General features: G+C 40.9%; 1 protein-coding gene across 2 annotated transcripts in view; it reads right to left on the minus strand.

Moving 5' to 3' along the window:
* Nucleotides 1-483: 483 nt before the first annotated feature.
* The window catches only part of SH3GL2 (SH3 domain containing GRB2 like 2, endophilin A1), a 203,009-nt gene continuing 178,826 nt past the window's right edge, over nucleotides 484-24,666 (minus strand). For both annotated transcript variants that reach the window (XM_032880525.1, XM_032880526.1), the window contains 6 exons: nucleotides 10,151-10,294; nucleotides 9,147-9,280; nucleotides 7,027-7,185; nucleotides 5,171-5,274; nucleotides 3,443-3,573; nucleotides 484-1,377 (listed from right to left, as the gene is read on the minus strand). In XM_032880525.1, coding sequence (XP_032736416.1) covers nucleotides 1,178-1,377; nucleotides 3,443-3,573; nucleotides 5,171-5,274; nucleotides 7,027-7,185; nucleotides 9,147-9,280; nucleotides 10,151-10,294 — 872 coding nt within the window. In that variant the 3' untranslated portion in view covers nucleotides 484-1,177. The remainder of the gene's footprint in view (nucleotides 1,378-3,442; nucleotides 3,574-5,170; nucleotides 5,275-7,026; nucleotides 7,186-9,146; nucleotides 9,281-10,150; nucleotides 10,295-24,666) is intronic.

Here is a 24,666-nt window from a genome sequence, read left to right on the forward strand (position 1 = left end):
AACTGGTACAAAAAAACACAAAACCACTCATAAGCTTACACACAGCACTGTACACACGACATGAAGATGGAATAGAAGGGATGGATATAAAAGTAATGACTGAGGTGGGAAAATCTTTTGTATGTGCAGCCATACATCTTAAACTGCTAAGCACAAAAATCATCTTTATTTGGTCCTCATTGAGGGCAGAATCTGCACAAATGATGTTCAGAGAATACAAAGTGGAAGCGGAAAGGAAAGACAGTTACTGTTTCTTGGTCTAGGAACTAGTGGAAAAATGGTTTCTTGTGTTTTTCTCCTTGGGTCTCTGTGCAAATGGACTCATGAAGCACGTAATTCACAAATAAAACTGAAGTGAAGATATTTGTTCCCTCTTCCCTGTACCTTCAGAAATGGCCTAAATACATATGTGGTTTCTCTGCAGCAAGAAATTTAAGCTTGGAAACCAAATGTTTTCCCATTTCCTCATAATGGAGAATCTCTTCAGCCCCACCTACCAGGTACTGACTGCTAACTGTCTTGCTTAGAAATACAGCGGGAGTCCCCTCTGCCTTTACTAGCAGGGAGGGAAGAAAACTGGCTGTCCCTCAGAAACAGGCATAATTGGGAGGAACAAAACTGACTGTTTTCAGAAAAAGTTTTTAACTCACATTCAACACTTTCCTACCAATAGCATCAAGGGACTGACTCATTCAGACCAGAAGACAAGTTGCTGGTGAGGGAGGCTTTCTTCCACAATTCGGTGACTCACATATTTGGGAGGGGACAATGGGAAAGCAAGACCTTTCTCCTATCGAAACGGAGAACCTGAGACCTCGAGATGGCCCCTGGGTGATAGACAATATCTTCTGTAGGATGGTTTTACTGTATTGTGGCTCATGGTCATATTCTAAGAAGCCACAGCCTCCTGAGAACCATGTAAACAGCAGTTCCATGACTACTGGCTGGTCTCAGATGGTGTTTAAAAAGCACATGCCATGCCTGCCAGCCTCAGAAGATACCACCCATCACCATGACTCTTGTGGGATCACACAAGTCAACCAAAGATACTCGGTGGGGCTTGATGACCTGGACCACTGCGGCCTGCATTTGGGATGTGTTGTAAGCAGCATTACCAAAGCAGTGGTTAAACTTAGCTATCTGGGTCAAGAGGAGGTAAGCCTGCCAGCCTAACATCCTAATGAGGCAGGGCAACCAGAATCTCCACATAGTTGATGGGGAAGAAGCCTGACTGGCCATGAAGCATCCCCTCATACCAGTTCTCATCAATTTGGTTAGTGAGTGTGATGATATCACCCTCTTTAAAACCCAACTCCCCTTCATTTTCAGGTTCAAAGTCGTACAGAGCTCGGCAGCAAGGCTGATCCATTGGGGCACCTGGAAGTGAAAGTAGGAGAGAAGAACACAGAAAGACAAGGGGTATTTAACTCACATTTCTACCGCCTGCTTCACCTGCCTGGCCTGCAATTCCCCATGTTCCCCCCTCACTCCTCTTCCCTGCTGAAGCTTCCTCCTGCGGCTAGTCCCCAGGCCACTGCATGGCATATGCCCTTCACCAGTCTTCGGAAGTTTTCTCAGATCCCTGGATGTTGCTGGATGCCTGCTTCCATTTCCAGTATGAAAAATGGCCTCATCTATGCCTATGACACATGCAACATGGTCCACCGAGGTTTGCCTTCCTGACAATGTCCAGAGATGGGAGACCCAGTGACGGAAGGAGTTTTAATGAGATTTAGATTAATGAAATATGGCCAGAATCCTTTCCATGTTGGCATTTAAAAATCTCTGTACATGTGAAAGAGTTGAGTTCATTACAGGGACAATGCTTGACAATGTCAGAATAACAGTGCAGTTCTAATTTTTTAAAGGTAAGGACTCTAGTCTCTGGAAAACTGCTGTAACATGGTGAGAACAAAACAATGTAAGACCCTGGGTTCAAGTTCATGCTCTGAGTGACCTTGTACGAGGCACTTCCCTTTCAGTTTCCTTGTCTAGCATTAGAACTAAAAGAACTTACTCCACACTATTATTGTGGCTATTAAGTGATAGGTAAAAATTATATAACTTACTCTCGGTAAACCATTGCATATATAAGGGTGAGTACATGGAAGTTCTGGCATACAAAAGGTAACATACTCTACCTTGAGTAAAATAATGAAGAATGGAACCATATCTTAAAAGTCATCTATTTTAAATGACCATCTATATTTAATATCACATGCATCCACATGGGCACGTAAACTCAGACATGTGCATACAGCTCTCGTCACCTAGATGACTTTAAAGGGAAAAAATGTCATCTGCCTTTTCACTTAATGAAAGCAGAAAATGAACAAGTCTCCAAAAGAAGAGTGAAATATGTGGTTGGTTTCTGAATAGGGAGAAGCAAACTCATCACGACTTACATGACTAGTCCTTGCAGCCAGCGAACTTCTAAGAGCCACTGCTCTGTTTACCCAACCCTGGGGGCTCCCCACAGGGAGGTGAACACAAAGGACAGAAAGGACCAACTGTCACCACAGACATCACTTTTTCCCTTCATGGTCTCCAGAGAGCATCTCATGAAACATTTCTTACTATTGAACATCAAGTCCTGGGCTCCAGGGAAAAGAGGAGATGCTGAATTTCTTGAAGCCCATGTCCAGTGTAAGATAGTTTCCACTTCTTCACCCAAGTGAATTGTTAAGGTTGAGAATGTTTCAAGCATGAGCTTTTACCTAATCTGTGTATAGGGGGTGGAGAGCAAGGGTGCCAACTAAAAGAACATATTATTGGGTATATGTCAATATTCCTGATAGAAAATAAATTTCAGCTTTTACTATACACCCACTTCAGTTACCAGGGTACAATGAGTTGGCTGAAGGTGGAGGAAGGAGGGAAATCTAGCCAATGCTGAGATTTGAAATATGTTCACCTACAGATACATTCACCCATATGCTCCGGTGACTTGAGATCTCCAGCTGGTCATGCTGCTGGAGCTGCAGTCCATGGATTATATGTGAGTGTCTGTGGGTGTGCCCTGCTAGGGTGTTCACGCTCATGCATGCTGGAACGCAGACGGGAAAAACAGGAAACAAAGATGGTGCTCCCGGCACCCAACTGACACATTAGGGTGACTTAACACCACAAAGGAAGATCAAAATCAAATGTGTTACTTAGGAGGTTAATGTGTGTTGATGATGGGGGAGTGAGAGAAAAAGGGACGTACAAAGAAAGTTTTCCAGAGGAGAGAAGAGGGAAAAGGAGGGAAAGAAACAATCAATGAGAAAAGAAGGAAGGAGAGCTTTAGAAGAGTTTCCACCTGACGAAAAATCCTGCAAGAAATGGATCACTGTAGAGCTCCTGTGTAGCCAGACTGGGCTGCGCCTAGAATTTCTGGGACAGTGTCAGTGGGGTGTGCCCACGGCTCGTGTCATGGGGTCTGCAGGTCTCAGCTCCTTACCTGCAGGTTTGGGTGTACCCGTGTGGGACAGGCCCCCGTTGGGCTGAGTACTGTCTCCTGTTGTAAACTCCAGGCTCATTCGTGGCTTGGGCTGATATTCCCTTCTAGGCTGAGATGAAGCTTGTCTTATTCTGCATTAAAAAGAAAAAGGAGCGGGGGGGGATAAGAGTATGGAGCCAATTAAGAAGCAAAAAGAAAAGCAGTAACATCCAGGAAGGCTACTAACATGGAGCAAGGAGAATCTAAAACAAAAACAAAACAAAAACAAACAAAAAAAACCACCCATAGCCACTTTCTGTGTTTCTGTCTCTGCTGTCCATGATGCCCCTCTGTGGTCCGGCCCTCACCATCTCATTCTGTCTCTCCCTCACTTATTCAGAGCTCGCTTTGCAAATGGGCAGTCTGGTAGGTGTTGAGAACACAAAGAGGAACAGGACACAGTTCCTGCCCTCCAGCAGCTTACAGTCAGTAAGGGATACCGAATGTAAACCCCTGAGGACCAGAAACTACAGTGAATGTTGTTACGGAGAGACACAGAATGCTATAGGGAGTGGGGAAGAGTCTCCCTGTCCACAGGAAGGCTTATGGAGAGGGAGAAAAGACAGCTAAGGGTCATTTCCAGATAAACAGTCCTTTCCAGAAGAAAGGGTCTAAGGGCTGGAGAAGGCTTGGAGTGAGGAAATACCGTGTGCCCTGGGAACAGTGAGTGGTTTGAGATATAAGAAACAGGAAAAAATGACGGAAGACAGGAACAAAGTGGAAAGGTATAACTAATTAATATCTTCCCCACACCTCTAAGTATTTTCCAGAGTCTTAGGTGTTCATGAAGCAAAGCGTACAGCAGATTTGCAAAGAAAGGGAGGGTTCAAGGTATGGTGATTATAGAATGATAGTGACTTTGAACATATGTCAGAGGAAAGAAGGAAAATGGCTCTTTGTGCTCAGTGGATGTCACAAAGACATATGGTGCTTCTTTAGTATGTTGAAGTGCATGGATTTGAATCTTTCAAGAGACTTCAGTGGGTAACACACATTCCCACAAGGGTATACTGAGGAAAGATGGACAAAGTGACACATAGGACAGCATGGGGCGTCTGCCTACAGCTGTCAGGCTGTGCCCTGCAAGTCCAGGGAGACCTAGTCACAAAGAAAATGAGCTCTGCCCAGCCATGGGGCACACCTGAGGAGGAGAAACAGGCATACGAAAGCTGTCTCTCTGATGGCAGAGGACTTGCTCCCCATTCAGAGAAACGCTGCAACAAGACTCAGCCTTTCAAATACGTGATGCTTGCCCGGCAAACCCCTGCTGCACCACTGGGTAACCCAGGGCGAGTTACTTTATCTGCCTGGGCTTTCCGCCTGTAGGTGAGGCTAATCACACGTCGTCTACAGGGCTTTCGGAAGTCTAATGATGATACGCCTTCAGCACCCACCCAGAATATCTGCTAAGCAATTCACACCGTTATCACTGGGAGCGTCCTGGCTTCCCACCTGCGGCAGCCAACATACAACCCAGAATGGACCTCTCTTCAACACAAGATTAGACTCAATGGAACAAAGTATAACAAAGCATAAGACACAAGAAAATAGAAACGAATGATCCACAAGGTAGGATCAGCAGGAATTTTGGCAGAAGCTTTTCTTCAGATGTATTCTATTATTTCCATTTCTTTACCCACTGTTTCAGAGGAAGAAAATGAGAAATAAAATTCAGGAACTGTGAGATACCTTTCTTCCAGTCTGACGGTGACTTGCTGCAGGATCTGGACGGCCTGCTTGTGATACTCCAGCTGGGCTTGGACGAGCGCAGACAGCTGGCTCACCTGTTCGATCTGCAGGCCAATGGGGGTCATGACTCAGTTATCAGGTCACCATCCTACTCACCATCCAATTCCTATTGCCCCGAAACACAGCCCAGCACTCGAAGATTCTGTAGGTTCCACATCAGGTAAGGATAAGAAGCACCTGTATGCTTGGAAATGTCAGTACCATGGGGAGAAGCCACATTGTCAGGAATCCTTCTAAAGATCCCACACCTCTCACTGAGTAATCTCATTGTTAGCTACCAACTTCCAGGTAGGATTTGGCTAATTTTATTGATTTCTTATAGAAAAAGAGACATTGACCAAAGGAGACTTTGCTCCCTATGCTTTTCATGCTATTAGTGTTAACAAAAATATGAATATTGATTTTCCACATGCGGCAGCATGGAGGCAGTATGGAAAATCCTTTTCCTCTCAGCCTCATCTGTAACATAAAGGGGTTGGGTCAAGTGACATCTCAGGTTCATTTCAGCTCCAGTACTCTAGGCATCCTTAGTTACTCTTCATTTTGTGTCTCGGATTGTGATCTGGCTGAATATTGTCCTCCAAGTCAGAAAAAAAAAAAAAAAAAAAAAAGGCAGCCGTCCCAAGAGTTTTGGAGGTGGAATGAGGCACTGGGTACAGGGAAGGAGCACTGTACCTCAGGTCACCCATGTGCCTACAGCATTCCTCTTCAGTAGGTAGGTGGGACACCAGCTGTTCTACATAAACACCAACCTGTACTGTCTCTGGGTGGTGGGGAAGTCCAGATATGTTCAACCCGCCCACCCTGTCACCAGTCAGGGCAAAGCAGTGAAGAGATCAACACACAGAGGCTCTGTAAACACTTGAGAAAATCTGGTCAACAACTGATAAGGCCAGACGTGGGCATGAACAAGAACTTGAAAACTGCTTAGCTGGCTTTATTACAGGAGTGGTCGGAAGTCCTCATAACTATAGGGCTGAAAGAATTCAACAGAATATAACTTCTAAAGCCATGAATAATAATTTAGCACACTGCACGTGGTGCCTGGGTGGCTCAGTTAGTTAAGCATCTGGCTTTTGATTTTGGTTCATGTCATCTCAGGATTCTGCCCAGTATTTTGACAAAGTGGGACTGAGCCTCATGTTGGGCTCCACACTGGGCATGGAGCCTGCTGAAGATTCTCTTTCTCCCTCTCCTCCTTCCCCCTCTTCTCTGTCTCTCTCTCTCCTTCTCTAAAATAAAAAATAAACAACAATAATAATTTGGTGCACTAGAAATGTAAAAGGAGCTTTTAAACTACATTGCCCCAAATACAGTATCTATGCTACAATCATCAATCTCAATTGAAATTAGTTTTTGAAAGAAAATATCACCTTCATCTCAAAATATAGGACACCTTAACCTATACTGAACCCTCAATGCTAAATGTATTTTAGGTCATATTCCTTTATAATCTGAAGTCATTCTGCTCTGTATTTTGACAAAGTATTTCAAGCTACTAGACTTTTACTTGGATCATCAGAAACATTCTTCATCTTCTCATGACTGGTAATTCCTTAAGATCATGAGTAGACAAACATCTCACTAAATTAAACCATGGAAATACAGGAAAAAAAACCTCTCACCATTTCTTGATCTACTTTATTATTTCAAATTATTTTAAAGAAATATCTATCTATCCAAGTTCTTACTACATAGTATAATTAGATATGAACAGTTTAAATTATATAACCTTTTAATATAATCTTGAGCCTCAATGGCAAGATTAAATTAGAAACCACAGGAGAGGCACTCACATCCATCTCCAAGAGATTGAACATGCTGGACTCAGCAATTTCTTTAGATTCATCGAATTTCTCCAGAGCCTGACGGAGTTCTTCATCTGGAATCTTGCCTTGTCGTTTCTTCTTATAATCAAAGTCCAGGCGTCGACCCTCCAACTTCTTTAGATGATGCTGAAAAAGTCAAGGGCAGGAATATGCTTTGAAAGGGCTCATGGAACAGGTTTATTTACAGCTCACTTCTCCATCATGTCTATTAGCTTCCAAAATAAGACAGGCTAAGTTCTAAAATATCACATCACCAGAAGAATAAAGAAAACTGCATCAGTGGGGCAAATGCTTCCAAAGGCTAAATGTGGAGAAGCATCTTTAAAAATAATTAAGGGCAAGAAAGAAATTTGGGGAATTACCAGTGCCCTTTATTTTCTGCCCTTGCTGGGCCAAAGCCAAGCTGGAATATGTCTTTCCAACCCACGACAGGAGCTGGGAATGTGAGCATATGGCCATCCACGTGCAAAACACTGCTACACAGAACCCACACAATCCCATCTTCAAGAGAAATGGTGTCTCGTGAGAAGGTAGAGGAAAAACAATTTCCTTGAAGAGAAGTGGGAAAGACTGATTCTTGCTTTTTCAGTCCTAGCACACTAACCCTAGAAAGGGCTTATCTTTGAGGAAACCAGTCTGTGAGAATCACCTAAGTTGCTTACAGAAATATGGATTACTGATCACCTGCATTAAAATATCCAGGGCCAGGATCTAGGAATCTATATCTTCTTTTTTTAAGATTGATTGATTGATCTGTCAGAGAAAGAGAGAAAGAAAGCGAGTGCACAAGCAGGGCAAGTGGCAAGCAGAGGGAGAGGCAGACTCCCTGCTGAGCAGGAAACCCGATGCCAGACTCAGTCCCAGGACCCTGGTATCATCATCTGAGCCGGAGGCAGACACCTAACAGACTGAGCCACCCAGCCGCCCCTAGGAATCTATATCTTAACACTTATCCTTGTTGACTGATGTGGCTTCAAGGAATCACGGATAAGTTTAAGTCTCCCATTTGGTAGATGATGAAACTCAGCAGAAAAAGTCTAACTTGGAAGAGATGCTAGATGGGGTCTAATGACCCACAGCGTTGTTTCCCAAAGTGAAAAGTTATCTTTTTTTATTCTAAGGGATGTAGTATTTCATTACTAATGGGTGGGAGAAAACACTAGATTTCCCTGATCCTGGGTGTGTATGGTAAGAAAGGGAGGGAGATGAAAAGAGAGTTGGGAGTGGTGAAGAAATAAGAAGGAAAAGAGGAAGAAAAATATCCTAGACCTTCTCTCCCACTGTACAACCTCCCATCCATGCCCTGAGCCAAGTTAAATGTTTGTTCCTTTGGAAGGGATATTCTTGTAACACATGTGAACTTGTAGTCAACTGTAGGGTAGAGTATTGGGGTCAGGGTTAATACTGTAGATTAAGAGTGAGTCTGCCACTTACTATTGTAATCTTGAGCAAGTAATAGGACAAAGGAGACTCAGTCTGGAATAAAGAGATCTAGGGGACTTCAAGTTGTGGATTACCATGTTACAGTTAAGTTAATTTCAGAGAAGTTTCACAAATATTTGTCAAAGGAATGAATGAGAAAATATTATACACCTAGTTGGAGGTTAAGCCAGTTGAACTTTATTTCTTTGGAACGGCTCTATGTGTTTTATAAAGAGGAGGATTTTTCTTCCTCAGTCCTAACAATCACTATGAAAATATGGAAACATGTGTTTATGCAGTGATAGTATAACAATTTACCTAAGCTTACAACTGATACAGCTAGCCTTTCAGAGGATTAAATCAGCCCAGAAAGCCATAATTAATAAAAGTGGGTAGTATCAGGGAAGGATATTATTCCCCTGGAGGAAAAAAAGGTTGATAACCTGAAAACTCAATGTGGATAAGTCGAATGTATTAAGTGGCACAGTCATAATAGTGGAATAAAGTATTGCATTTCTGGTTTCTCTCAATTTATCTTGCTGAGTTATTTTGTAATTCAAATGTCACCACACACGACAAACTTGAAAAAATGTTTTCTGAGGGGAAAAGGGCACCTACATTTGTAGGTTCAAACCAGTCACTTCCCAAAGATCAGTTGCAGATACCTGAATTTCTCTCAGATCTTTGTCATGAAGGTTCTGAAGGGGGTCGATGAAGTTCTGCTTCACCTCCATGTCCAGAGAGTCCTTCACTTCTGAGAGCTCCCTCATGGCCTCCCCCACCTCACCAAGTGCTGGGCCTGCAAGGGGAGAATGACTCTCTTGTATGTTAAAGGACAAAGGTGAAAGGTACCTGCAGTAAGAGAACCACCTCAGGTGAAAAGCCAAGGACTCCTGCCTGTCTTGTAAAGACAGCCAAGATACAGGCAATACATAATGCTTTCCAGAGAACACTGTATTTCTGCCTGAGATGGTCCATACAGTACAACAGAGTCAACGTTACCAAGGGGATGGTATTCCATATTATGAAGAACATGAAATTCTGTTTGTCCTTTAAGAAGCAATTGGGGAAGCTCCCTGCCCTCCCTTGTCAGTACGGGGCTAGTAGGGAACCCATTTAAGGCCAATGCATTTGGTGGAAGCAAATACCAGGAGCAGAGGGCAGGGTTCAAACAGGAAGGACAGTCAATCGCTGAGACTGACTATCATGAAGAAGTGAAAGAGAAGTGTTGTGTATGGTGACTAAGGGTGGAGGAGAGAGGGGTGAAGGAATTCCCCCCGGGGCTGTAGAATTGGGTAACATGTACAGAAGAGCCGAGACTGAAGGGAAAGCTCATGGGGCGGGGTGTTACCATGCTGACTGTTCCCTCTGCCTCAACACTCAGTCATGCCGGGCACACTGCACAGTTAGTTTCCAGGCATCTGGATATGTTCATAGGCTACCGTGAAGACTGGGATCTCATCAGGGAAAAAGAAAGTCTACAAAACTATGACAAATCACACTAAAAATGACAAAATGATCCTGAAGGTAAACTTTTGGCCTCATCTCTAAGACATAAAACTGGGAACTAAAATATAAAACGGTTGGAATCATCTCCTGCAGAGTGTCTTACTGGCATGAAATCCCCATGGACAAATGAAAGAACTGAAGTGTGGAAAGCAGTCATTACCAAAGTTGCAATCGTCTCCCAGCTCTCTCCCGAACTTGAGCATGGCTTCTGCTAGCAGCGCCTCTGCCTGCGGATAGCCTGGACCCTTCTCCTGGCCGCGGATTTTTGACATGGTGTTGATCATGCTGAGTTTAGCTCTGGAAGCTGGAGGCAGAGAGAGCAAACAGTTTCATAGTAGGCAAGGTGATACAGTGGAGACAGGGCTGGACGAGAATCAGGCCCTAACTGGTCCATAAACCAGCTCAGTGACGGACAAATACATCTTCACCTTCTCTAGTACAGGCAAGTTGGCCCACAGATAGATAGAGACATTTTTTCTTTCATCCCTGAAATTTCCCTTTCTCTCAGTATCTTATGAGGAACTTAACAGAAAAGGCAAAGCTCTTCTGGGGGGAGATCCCACCCGCCATCATGCTCTCTTTTCCCAATTTCCCGTGCACCTTTCCGATCCTCTCTTCATTGAGGCAGCCCCTCTGTGGAGCTGGGAGGCCCCACAGAAAGCTTTTTTAAAACCCCTGAATTAGGTATTCTCTGTGTTAGGATTCCAGTTTTATATTTCAACCCTAGGAATCTATGACAAAAGTATGAAACTGTTAATTCTTGCAGTGTGAGTTAAGCCTCATGCTAAGTTTCACTTACACCCTTATTTTCAAAATCACTGCTCAACTGAGATTCTGATAGTAAACAGACCCATGAAGAACAGAAATATCGTGTTCATTAAAAAGGCTTAATCACTTCCCCAGCACATAATGGCTTCTGAGAATTAGTTTTGTGCCACAAAGACAGCACTTCAATTTCTTTTTTGCTTTTGTTTTAAAAGGAGATGCCTAGAAAGCAATTCCAGTTTTCATGGAAGAAGAAGTTTTGCTAACAACCAGTGAAGGAGATTTTCCTGATGCTCGGATACTGGGTTTCCTCAGGTTCATTATTAGAGTTGGGGCCGTACATTAGCCTAGGACTGTGTCCAGGATCCCACTGGCACGTAAACCCTGATAGAATCACAGCCAAAGGCACTGCCGGCATTCAGTGGCTAATAGTTAATCTTGAAACATTTGTTCCAAATGGGCCTTTTTAAAAAAGTTTTTATTTTTATTAACATATAATGTATTATTTATCCCAGGGGTACAGGTCTGTGATTCATCAGTCTTACACATTTCACAGCACTCACCATAGCACATACCCTCCCCAATGTCCATAACCCAACCACCCTCTCCCCACCCCCTTACCCGCCCCCTGCCCCCCCAACCCTCAGTTTGTTTTGTGAGATTAAGAGTCTTTAAGTTTTTATTTAAATTCCAATCACTTAACATCGTGTTATATTAGTTTCAGGTGTACAATATAGTGATTCAACAGTTCCCTTTAACACCTGGTGCCCATCACAACTGCACCCTTTAATCCCCATCACCTATCTCACCCATCCTCTCCTCCGACCCCATAACCATCAGTTAACTCTTAATCATAGTTAAGAGTCTGTTTCTTTGTTTGCCTCCCTCTTTTTTTCCCATTTGCTCACTTATTTTATTTCTTAAATTCCATGTATGAGTGGAAGCATATGGTATTTGTCATCTTCTGACTATTTCACTTAGCATTATACTCTCTAGCTCCATCCATGTCATTGTAAATGGCAAGATTTCATTCTTTTTTATGGCTGAGTAATATTTCATTAAACACACACACACACACCCACACACACACCATCTCTTTTCTTTTTCCTCAGACCTTGGGTTAAGGTTAGGGTCAGGGTGATGATACGTGCCTGGTATCCTGCAGTTCAGGATCCTTCAGAGGATTAGTGTTAGGGTTTAGGGGTTGGGATTAGGGTTAGGGCTCAGGTATGTGTCTGATATCCTACAGTTCAGAGATCTCGCAAGAGAATTAACCCCCAGATTTATACTAGGGTGAAAGTAGACATGGCAGCCATCTATCAAGCTGAGGCAAGCTGGGATTGTGGGTTCCAAATATTCTTTGGTTTTTTAAAGTTTTTATTTTAATTCCAGTTAGCTGACACACAGTGTTATATCAGTTTCAGGTGTACAATGTAGTAATTTAACACTTCAGTATGTCATAAATAGACTTTTATTTAAATTTGGGCTTCCAAGGTCAAAACTGGAGATGAGGAGAGTAATCATGAGAGGGTCCCTCCTGGCCCTGACCCAGGGATATATAATGAACAAGGCAGCTATGCTGCCTGCCTTTAGGAAGCTCACAGTGAATTAAGGGTGACATCTATCTTAAAAGCAATTAGAATGAAGTGTATATACTTAGTGCCATGCTGGGGAATTATAGCAAGTTACAGAAGGATAGCATCACCCCAGTCTGTGGGGGTGGGGCATAGCAAAGAAGGATTCTGGAGGGCAGTATCTTCAAGTTTAGAATCACACAGTGAGTAGCAGTTAGCAGTTAGCTGGCCTAATATGTAAAGCCTGGTGGTAACTGAAAAAATATATATAACTCACATATTCTTTGCTTTTCAGAGAAAAATATATATAATACACGTTAAATTTCAAAAATTGAAAATTCCACATGGTCACACATTTTCAAGGGAACAGTGTCATTAAAATATATTTTCAAAGCCTCTTCTAAAATAAGTCCTATCAGAGATCCAGAAAAGACAGTCCCTGACCTCGGTGTGTTCATAGTATAAGTGAGAGGTCAGATAAATAGACAATGGCAACCAGCATAAATGGAATGACAGCTAATTTGCACAAGGAAGTGGGGGAACACAGAGAAGAACTAATAAGCACAAATAAAAGTGAAATAAGCAAACACTAGACAGTAAGAATTATAGAATGAATAGAAGGAAAGAAGATAAATGGAGACCAAAAAAACAGAGTACTGAAAACATACATGGTGGTTAACCCCTTTCAATTGTGTTTTGACCATCTTACACTCTAAGAACTTACTTCCTTTACGAAAAGAAAGTTGGTATTGATTTGTGCTTATATCTTGGTTCTGTAAAACGTCATCTTGCTGTAAGTAATTACCAGAAGTCACTGGAATGGTTTAATATACTGTGGCTGAATTTCAAAGTCATCATTTTCAATGTTGGTTAATTATAAAAAGTTTTATTCTTCTAATCATTTAAGAAGATCTTGGATATATTCTATGTTTTCATGAGAAAGAGGAAGAAAACCCTATCTATTAGTTTATTTCTTCAAATAATCTAAAATATCTATTAATCCATATATCATTATTCATATTATGAAGAGGTTAACTTTTACATTCATTCACAAACTCATTAAATATTTCTCAAGAATCTTAGATTAGTAAAACTTCTGTGTTCTTAAAAGAAATCTTCAGACCTCTGAATTCATCATCTTCAAATGTAACCTAATTGTTTTTAAATGATTTTTTAAAAGCTATCTTTTAAGAAACAGAGAATAAGCCAGGAAAATATAAATTTTAGACATTAGAATTCCTATAATATGGTCTCTTCTCCTTCAAACTATTCTTTTTTCCTTTCCACCACTTTACTTTTCTCAGAAATTTTTACAGTCTCTCAGGTGACACCCCCATCCTCTGACTCATGTGCCTAAGAGCCTTTTGAGGTATAACAGAGAATGGGAACTAGAAAACTTGTTTCCTTTTGTTGAAAAATATAATATTTTTTTAGGAGAGAAGAAAAGATAACCAACCCTGCATAGGGTGGGTTTCCATATTAAAAACAGGGCACTAGGGCCAGCCCACATACTGAACTGTGAAATTCCTCACCCACCTCCCCTTCTTGTTCCCCAGAGAACTGGCAGCCAGGTTAGTACCTATTGGGTAGGGGACTAGAAGATTCTTCTCTGGAGTATACAACCAATCCAGAAGAGACCTAAAGACACTGATAGTTGTAGGCACCCAATACAACTCTAGGCTGATAACCCTAGAAATAACCCATTACAGTTTGTAAGCCTCCACTGACCACCACACAGCTTTACTGCCCTACAGCTAAGTGGATAAAGACAGACACTGTCACTAGATTTTGAAAAGGGCTTCTAACATAACAGAGCCAAAACAAATAGGCAATTTCCTACAATAACTATCATTAATGTTCTCAGGTGTCTAAAGATACTTTGCCTGTGAAATAAAAAAAAGAAACAGAGAAGAACTCTTAGAAATTAATGTAATTTAACTGTATATGTGAATTTAATTAAAATATAAAATTAAAAAATCATTAGAAGCACAGAGTTGAGGCAGATCTCCCTAAAAGGAGGACAAAATTTTAAAAAGAGATGGAAAATCAGAAGAAAGCTTAAAATCAGGATTAGTCCAGGAGGTCTGATGGTTAAATAATGAAAGTTCCAAAAGGAAAACACATAGAAGGGGAAGAAATTCTTTTTAAATTTTAAAGAAAAATTCTCAGAACTGGTATATGTATGTTTCCAGATTGAAAGGGTCCACTGAATGCCCAGTACATGGCTAAATGGGTCTACAAAGAGGACCACTAATATGAAATTTCACTGGGAACAAAGAAAAGTTCCTAAAACCTTTCAGAAAGAATAAAATAGGTTCTATATAAATATCAAGAACTAGAAGATCATTGAACATGAGAATACCACGAACATGAGACATTTCTTCAGAAAACAATGGGAGCAATGACTCCAACTTTCTTAAAGAAAATAATATATAACTCTATATTCAAATTATCAATGAAACATGGAGATAGAACAATGACATTTTCAAACACACAAGGAAGGTTTCTGATCATTTTTCTTTCCAAGTGAATGGAAGGGGGATTCTACCAAAATGAAGGTATAAATCAAGAAAAGGGACAGGTATAGAATCTAAAAAGAGACTCAGTGTAAGGAAAGATGTAAAAATGATGACAAAAGGTGATCTCAAGATTGCCACTGTGCATCACACATTGAGGGGCAATGGTAGCTGATACTACACATCATAACCAGGTATGTGTAGCACAGGAAGCCATGCATACAGAGGAGCTATAGTCTCACCATGAGCCCCATGAGATCAAGCTACACTTATCAACCACTATAGCTTGCTTTATAATGCACCCTTAATTGGCTTCCCCTCTAACCTACTTCCCTTAACATTTCCTAGAATCATTTCCCAAATAAACCATTTGTGCTCAAATCCTTGACTCATGGAGTCTTTCTGGGAGAACTCAAACTAAGACAACCACCAACCTAGAATGCAGCACCAGATATCTCAAAGATAATGAACATGTGACTTGTTTCAATATAATGGGAGAAAATTCACGTGCATAGCAAAGTGTTTGGGAAAGAAGTAATGCATGGTACACAAAAAGTGAAGAAAATGAAAAACAGGGGCATCTGGGTAGCTCAGTCAGTAAAGTATCTGCCTTTGGCTCAGTTCAAGACCTCAGGGTGCTGGGATCAAGCTCCATGGGGGCTCCCTGCTCAGCGGGGAGACTGCTTCTCCCTCTGCCCCTTCCCCAACTCGTGTTCTCTATCTCTGTCTCTCTCTCAAATAAACAAAATCTTTTTTAAAAAGAAAATGAAAAATAAAGCAATTATTAACTCCAGGAAAAACAAAAATATTGTAAAAGAAAAGAAATACAGTCATACTATATGTATCAGCTCTGTATAAGTTTACAAGGGCATAAAATGTAAATACTGAATACTAATCTTACAAAATTATGCCATAAACATATATAATAAGGAAAGGAAAGGATGTGGGAGAATGAGAAAACAAGAGAAGAGCAAACAATTCTCATCTTCCAAACTGGGAATCAAATAGGGAACACTTAAAACTGGAAAACCAAGCAGGGAGCAACATGAGCATGATGTTTCAAGACCAGAAGAAAAAACAAAGAAAGAGCCAAAAGTGTTGTTTCTGGGAATTGGGGAAAGAATGCAACTCCAAGGGCACTGCTAATTTTTTGTAAAAAGCTTTATAAAATTCTTTGATTTTGTATACTATGTACATGTATTATTTCCTTTATTTAAAAAAAAAAAAACCTAAATTTAAAATACCTCCCACTCCCTTTTCCCTCAAGAGACCTAATTTAGTGGCTGAACTGGATAAGCAAGATTCATGGTATCTTGACAATTGGGGACTGTTCCAACCTCATGGATCTTTCAACCAAAAAGTTTTATACCTTAACTGGTTTAAGGAGAACTGGCCAGGAAAAGAAAAAATATAGATTAAAAAGTAAAATGCCATCAGAAAACCATCAAAGAAAAGGGCTTGATGAGTCCACAGCCAGTTGATTTCTGGAAGCAAATGCATCTAAGTCAACTTCAACAGCAAGAAGTGAAATTAGATTAACCTTTCCAAAATAAAATGAGTGGGAGGGGGTGTTCCATTGTTTTGTGCTCATAAAAAGGCAGTTTATTTTTTGGCCTAGTGTCGTAACTACTCTGAAAACTCAGAAAATTCACAACTTTCACTTTTTGGTTTTTAAATTTTTTATTTCTTAATCCAACTGAACAAGAAAGCCATTAGGTCATATGTCTCAGAGAAATCAGCATAGTGCATTAAAGTAAATATTGGCTTTGGTTCAGACAAACATAGGTAAAAATCCAGGCTCAAAATCTTGCTGGCTAGTATATTCCTAAAAATAATCATTCATAGGTTGTTTTCTGTATTCAATGAAAAACAACAAAAAGAGTAACTAGCTTAGACACACAACAGGCACTGGAGATGGGGGAAAGCACTCCTTTATTTCCCTTTCCAAGTTCTTTTTTCTGAGTATGGGCGCTGGAGTGCTTTACTGCCTGCTTGAGTGTTTGGGGAACTCTATTTCCCAGAATCCCTTTCCCACATGCTTCACAGTTAGAACTGGTAGAATGCAAGGCTGTGCAAGACTTGGGAGGTGAAGGGGAAGCAGTAGTCACAACATTCTGGAAGCTGTCACTATATAGAGAGGGTAACAAAGTGATGCAGGGCTACAAATGGATTCCACCTTGCTCCCGCCTTTCCCTATTCCGTGTCCAGCTCTTCTCAAATGCTGACTCTGCTCATCAACAGTGACCCTAGGCCCACCAAAGATGTTCTGTTGTAAATGCAGAGGCAGCGACCTTGAAGAGCCAACAACATTCTACTGGATTCTATAGCTTTTGCAGCTCTGCATTAGCAGCTGGACCTGCCTACCTTTCAGATTCCTTTCTAAGTTCATTCACCTGGGTCAGGGCTGGTCAGTGACCTTTTTCTCTCGTCCATTAATTCTACTTTTTTGACCTTTATTTACTCAGATCTTCCCATAACTGTACAAGCTCTCTTATGATAAATCTTTTATTCCATGATATCCACAATGACTTTACTTCCCTGACTGAACCCTGATTCATATAATGAATCTCATATCTCAACTCAAAAAATCATAATCTACCCTGGACGGAACCCGGAAAATAAGTCAACAAAACCGGCTGTAAATATTTCAATTCTGCAAAACTGTGTTTTCAGAATCAGACATAAAAGAGAATAACTAGGTAGGAGTGAGCTGCTAATCGCAGAAAGAACATCAGGAAAGGGAGCCAGTTTAACAAAGTAGGATTAAGACCAGGACTTTGGAGTTAGACTGAGTACAAATTCTGGTTCTATTTCATGTTGGGTAATTTTGGCCTTCAAGCCTAGACCAGTGTCTCATCTGTAAAATGGTACCTCCCCCAACACTGGTCTAGGTTGACATAGGATTAAATGACATAATATATGTCACAATGCTGGCACAAGATAAACATTCAACAAATGTGGGCTATTTCTGATGGCCACTGTGTGATTGTGTTATGAATTACCTAACCTCTCTGAGTCTCAGGTTCATCTGTAAAAAGTTGGGGGCGGGGGGGAAGGAGACATCTAGATATCCTATAAACTCTTTCAAGCTCCCGTACTTAAGGTGATTGTTATTAGATAGAAAGCTCCGAGCTCAGGGAAAGTACACCCTGGCCATCAGACATAAACTTGCAACAGTTTCCTCAAGTTACTAGAACTGCTCCTTTTGGAATGGACTTCCCTCTCTCAGTCCACCTGCCCAACATAATACCAAGCATACTTCCCCCACTCCCACCGCTTTTTTTAACCAAGTCTTTCTCAATCATCCTTTACCTGCACTGCCTCCAAGTATAGGTGATCCCTCCCCTCATTTTATGTCTCCATCCTGCCCTGTATAAACACTGATCAGATCTCATGATATTTTCTCTCTTTGCTGCATGTCTATTTCCTGATTACATGTCCTACTGAATTCTAGCATACGGCCGACCATACAGCATGTGCTTACTTATTAACTGTGGGCCAAATGCCTTTATTTAAAAGTTTTTATTTTTTTAATCCAATTCTTTTGCATATATTATTTTTTCCAATCCTTTGGAAAGACCTCCCTATTCAAAGTCATCATAACCTCCTAGTGTGCCCTGAAACAGAGCTAGAGCCTGCCAATAAGATCTAACGACATGCTAACTTTGTGATCTGATGGGATGATTTGGGAAAGCGAGTCATGCTGATGGCAATCTGGCTGCCATTCCCCTTACACAGACGAGATTTTAAGATTTCTGAGGTTGCCAAGGCTTTTCATTTCTCTTGCCTCCATTTCTTAACATGTAGAAGGGAGGACTCCTGCTTCCCATTTACTCTCACTGAACCTGGCTCTTGGGTAGCAATTCACCTCTAAATTATGTCATGAAAAACTGGTTTTAAGAAATTGATCACACAATCTCCCAATTGTGTGAGCCCAGAATATGGGGTCTCTTTTCCCTGACAAAAGAGGGTTCCTAAGCTAAACTGTAAACCCTATCTAAGGGGATACAAAATTAATTTAGTGAAAGTCAATAAATAGTTTACACCAGAAACAATTATGTATTCTCTGATACATGGATTTGCGCTGCCTGATTGAATTAGTATTTATCAAAAATCTTTTGAGCTCATGGACTCTGAAAAACAATCTGAGGGTTTTGAAGGGGCGGGGGGTAGGAGGTTGGGGGAACCAGGTGGTGGGTGTTGGAGAGGGCACGGATTGCATGGAGCACTGGGTGTGGTGCAAAAACAATGAATACTGTTACGCTGAAAAGAAATTTAAAAAAAATCTTTTAAGCTCTTCCATTATAAAAGAAACATAATAAGTACTTATTAAGCACCTACTATGTGGAAGGAATTATGCTAGTGAGACTCTAAGAGAAGCAAGGGACAGCCACTGCCTTCAATGAGCTTCTTGTCTATTTGGAGAGTCAGAGGTCACTCCACTCACCTTGACACAAAGCGGACCCCATACTGTGGGTAAGGTCCTAATGTATTCACATCACAGAGAAGAGCAGTGAATTCCATTTAGAATAGTAAGGCTAGGAAGGTTCATGAAACAGGTGACACCTGAGCTGGGCTTTTTCAAAAAGTAAGCTGTAGGGCAGAGCCGTGGGAAAGACTTTTCTAGCCCCCTGGAGACTATGAGCAAAGGTACATGAAAGTACCTGGTGTATCTGGAAACTTGAGAAAGGCTGCAGCTTAGGTGAAGAGGCCACAAAGTTGGAAACAGATGGTAAAGGCCTGAGTTTTATGCTAAGGAGCTTTGATTTTATTTTGTAGACAATGATTCCTGTTCAAAGGTTTCTGACAGAGTTATTTCAGATATAGACCTTTGAAAGAGCTTCAATTCAGATTAAATCAGATTTTGGTTTGGGGAAAAAAAGATTCTTAACATCAATTAGGGAAAGTATGAAGTGGGAAGGGGGTCTTCCCAATGTCAAAGAAATTACATTACTGCCTACCTATGCTTTCTTCTAGTTTTATGGTTTCAGGTCTCACATATAGGTCCTTAATCCATTTTGAGTTTATTTTTGTGTATGATGTAAGAAAGTAGTCCTATTTCATTCTTTTGCAATTGGCTGTTCCATTTTCCCAGCACCATTTATCGAAGAGACCATCTTTCTCCCATTGAATATTCTTGCCCCTTTTGTCATAGATAAATTGAACATACATGTATGGGTTTATTCCTGGGCTCTCTATTCTGTTCCATTGATCTATATGTCTTAGAAAACATTTTAAAACCAGATTTGAAGACTCCACCTCTGTCTTACTGATTTAGAATATCTAGGAGGTCAAACCATAAAACATTTCCCTAAGGGTACCCCGGAGATGTGAACAAGCACACTTGGGCAAAGGAGTCCACCTCTTGTTGGGCTAGACAATCAATTTGCTGACTTTGTAGGCTTATGATTCTGGAATTTTTCTTTCCAGCCCATACCTCTCCACTGTGTTAAAGACTCATAGATCTAGTATCTACTTAACATCATGAGGATTTTTACACATTTCAAGTTTAACATGCTCAAGCTAAACTCTACAGTATTCCCTGTATAAGTTAATCTAATTCCACCTATTTTTCTACCTGCTTAGGCCCAAAGCCTTATAGTCATCTTTGATGTCTCCCTCTGTCCCATACCGCACATCTACTCTGCCAGTAAATTCTGTCAGCTCTGCATTCAAAACATACCCAGAATCAGAGCACTTGTCCCTCTGGTCAGAAGCCCTGTCATCTGTCACTTGGGTTGTTTAAAAAAGCTCCTACTGGTCTCCCTGCTTTCACTCATAACCTATTCTGTCTATGAATCCCTTTCAGTGTAAATCAGATCAGGTCACCCTTCTCAAAACCCTTTAATGGGTTCCCATGTCATTCAAAATAGGAGACACAGTCCTATGTACTTGTACCACTGCCTGACACTGGATATTTACTCTCTGTCAATCTTCTTTCACTAGACTGGAGGCTCTGTGAGGTCAGAGTCTTGTTCTACTTCTTTTATTGATATGTGTCCAGGACTTAGAATACTAGAGTAAACGTGACACATAATTAAAAAAATATTTTCCTCTTCTATAGAATGCAAAAAATTAAAGCTACCTTGATGGGTTGTTGTGAGGATTAGAAATTATGTTTTTAAAGTATGTGGCACTGTGCTTGGCATTTGAGGAAATATTGAGTAAAACTGAAGCTATCACTAATATGAAAAATTGTTTTTTGTATGGGAAGTAGGTTAACCAAGAGTTATATTGAACTAAACAAATATAGCATTCCCAGATTATCATGGACAAGATGAAAGTTTTTAGAGTTTGCAGATTTAGATATAAAATCTAATGCTGTCTCTAGTATGACACTAAGCATAGGGACAAGACAGCCCCATCTAGGTAAAAGGAACAGAGTTGGTAGAAGAGGAAAGGAAAGCACAAGAGGATATTCAGAAAATTCTACACTATCACCTCCCTCCTCTCTGCCCCACTACCTCTATGTCTGTGGATTAAATCTAAAGGAGCTATAACATTGACTTAACAGAAGTTTCTAGTCTAGGTTCACTTTGATGGGTAAAAGACAATAAATAAAATATTAAAATCCTTTCTCCTTCCCTGTGAATAAAAATGACTGAGCTAACTCTCTTGCTTTGTTGTCCTAGAGACCTGATAAAGGTGTAATATCACCTATAACCAGGTAATACGGCTTTTGGTAAATTTCACTGCTGATTGATACACTGGGAGGATTATGAATGAATGATCAGTGCCTGGTGGCAAGGTGGCAAGCCTTCGTTCTAGGCTTCTCTAAGTACAGAGAATCTTGTAACTGGCCATATCCCTTACTAGGACCTGAGAAGTAACAAATGATGCTCGTGATATTGCCTCCTATTCAGGACATGGAATCTCTAAGCCCCTTCTTCCCCTGCACCTGTTGTCTTCTCATTCTCTAGTACCCAAGCTGTCCCTTGGAAAGCCAGGAGATAGCCGTTGGCTGCTGTATGGACTACCGATAGAAACCCCCTTGAAGAAAATGCACGGCATTGCCCTGCTCGCTTCCAGTCAGAACATTCCTCCAAGTGAGCATTACGCCAAGGAAGGCTAATAGAGTTATGTGGGATAAAAGGTCTATTTGAACCTATAAAGACACCCAAAGTGAGTGTTGCAGAGACTTAGGAGCAATCTGAAGTAAACAGTTTATTACTTTTTGTGTTAGTTTCCTAAGGGCTGCTGTAACAAAGTATCATAAACTAGGTTGCTTGAAACAATAGAAATTCATTCTGGAGGCCCCTTTCTTTTACCTCACCCTATGCAACCTTTCCCCACAGCCTGAATCATAGCCTTTGTAATAAACCAGTAAACATTAAATAAGTATTTCTCTGAGCTCTGTGATCCACTCAAGCAAATTATCAAACCTATGGTGGGGAGGGGAGGGTCAGAAGCACCAGAGGCTCAGAATTGGCACTGGTATCCAATGTTGGGGCAATCTTGTGGTGCTGAGCCCTTAACCTGTGAGAACTGACACTACCTCCAGGAAGATAGTATCAGAAGTGAACTGCAGGACACCAAATGGAGTTGGCAAATTGGTCAGCATGAGACATACCCCAGTGTCTGGTGTCAAGAGTTCTGTGGGTAAAGTGCAGAGAGAAATAGCTTTCCTTTTCTATCTCTAAAACAGGATGTAGCACACTCAGATGAGTGGGTGTTGAGGTTTTGACAGACATTTGTTGGAAAACCTTGAGGTTTTTTCTAGAAAGCTTCTGTGAAATGTGAAGATGTATGGATCCCAAGCCTCTGAGGCCAAGACAAAAGTATTTTCTAAGGAGGTTTTGTCCCAAAGACAGCAATAGCAGAGGATGGAGTGTTCTCTTTCCTCAGGGGAGAAAAGGGGGGGGGGGGGGAGTCCTAATTCTTTTTTAAGTTTCACTCACTGTAATTAAAAATCAAGGTCTATAGCAAATGGAATGTCTCTAGATCTAGAGACATTCTAGAATTCTAGAATTCTCTAAGGAACACAGAAATCTGGAATGAAAAGGCTAGCACAAATGTGAGCACAGAGTAGGAGGGGATGCAGGGGGACAGGGTGAAGAAAGTGGATGTTCCCGGAAGTAGGGGAGGACAAGGATGGGCTGTGAGTCTGCCCTTTTGCACTTCATCTTCCTCCCCACCCTCAACAATGACAGGAGGGTTTGGGGAGAGACCCTCCATAAATAAAAACAAAATTACAACCTGCTTTAAACTGCTGTATTATGTTCTTGAAGTGGCTTCTGTCGCTCTTTAACTGTGAAATTTCAAGTAAGAAAACACAGTGACAGGGCACCTGTCACCACAGGGAAGAAGAAAAGCCAACCTCCAATTCTGGCTTGTGTTGATGAACACATATGACAATCGGAAGGGGCGGTCATGGTATGCCAAGTCACATTTTCATGTTCTAACCTAATGAATGTAGCATTCAATAGTGGAGACCAAAGACATGGAATAAATTTTCCAGATTTAATGAAATGACTTAATTCCCTTCTACCTCTCTACCCACCTCACAGAAACCAAACCTAACTCTGTTCCTTGTCCAAAGAAACAGAGATCTGTTGAGGACAAACACTTAATGATTCCTACTATTATTCATAAGTGTCTGGTTTGAAAATTTAGAAAGAACCTGGATATATTTTTGAAAAAGTAAAGATCAGGGCCACGGTTCACCCCATAGCTAACATCTCTGAAGTATCTGCTGTGTGTAATTCACATGCAGCATCTCTTCAGACCTCCTGATAATGTGAGGGCCAGATTTAGTTTCTCCATCTTGTATATAAGGAAAGTAAAGCACAGAGAAATGGTGCAACTTGCCCAATGACACATAGCAACAAGCGGAGCCAAAACTGCATCTTAGCTCTGTCTCCAAAGCTCAGTCTCGTCCCAGAATGCCACTCTGGCTCTTGTTGTTTTGTTAACATCTTTGTTAAAATAGGTCAAATCAGGACTTGTCAGCTTTAGCTATATTTACTCTTGTTAGGTGATTAAAAATGCAGAGGTAAGGAAGTGTGATAGACACTGTGATTTGGGAAGCAGGATGAGTACCGCACCGTCAGTCAGGGGAATGGAGATGGTTTTCCGTCTATGTGACCTCGCGGAGCTACCTAACCCCCTCTAGACCTATGCTTCCTCACTTCAACATAAGAGGACTGGCTTACCTGAATTCTGCAATCTTTCAAATGCAAGAACCTATATGTATACACTAGAACTCACTAGGATAAGTGGACTAGATCATTTACAAATGAAGAGGTCTTAGCGTGTACAACCTAATGTTAATTTTCAAAATCAATGAAACTTATCCTTTGCAAAACTATCGCTGAGTTCAAAACCAAAAGGTCTTACTTTAAAAACTCCACTGTAAAGATCTGAGCTTTATTCCTTTTTTTATGCCTTTTTTATTTTTGCTTTTATTTCCACAAGAAGGAACACTATCGCCAGAATATTTCCTAATGATTTCTGTTTCCTAATGGTTTCTGTTTATGGTTCTTCACAAAAAATAAGAATTTTTTAAAGATAAAATAGCTATTTCAAGGAAACAAGAAAGGTGATTTATTTTCCCTTCTTGTAGAAATTATTACATTTCATTAGTAGTAATCAATTACTTAATTCAGCAAACACTATGAACAAGTAGGTTAAAATTTAGAGGACAAAGGATATATAAATGTGTTCATACAGCCTCTTTTTTAAGAACTGCATTCTCCCGTGTGACAGAATCTATTTCCATTTCCTACTAATTAATGTGAGGACACATGCTATCAAAGAAATAACACAGGACAGGGTTCAAATTGCAGCTCCACCATTCACCAACTCTGCAGGGAAGAGAGGAG

The sequence above is a fragment of the Lontra canadensis genome, unplaced genomic scaffold (genome assembly GCF_010015895.1).
Source record: "Lontra canadensis isolate GAN:19392208 unplaced genomic scaffold, GSC_riverotter_1.0 scaffold70, whole genome shotgun sequence".
NCBI lineage: Eukaryota > Metazoa > Chordata > Mammalia > Carnivora > Mustelidae > Lontra > Lontra canadensis.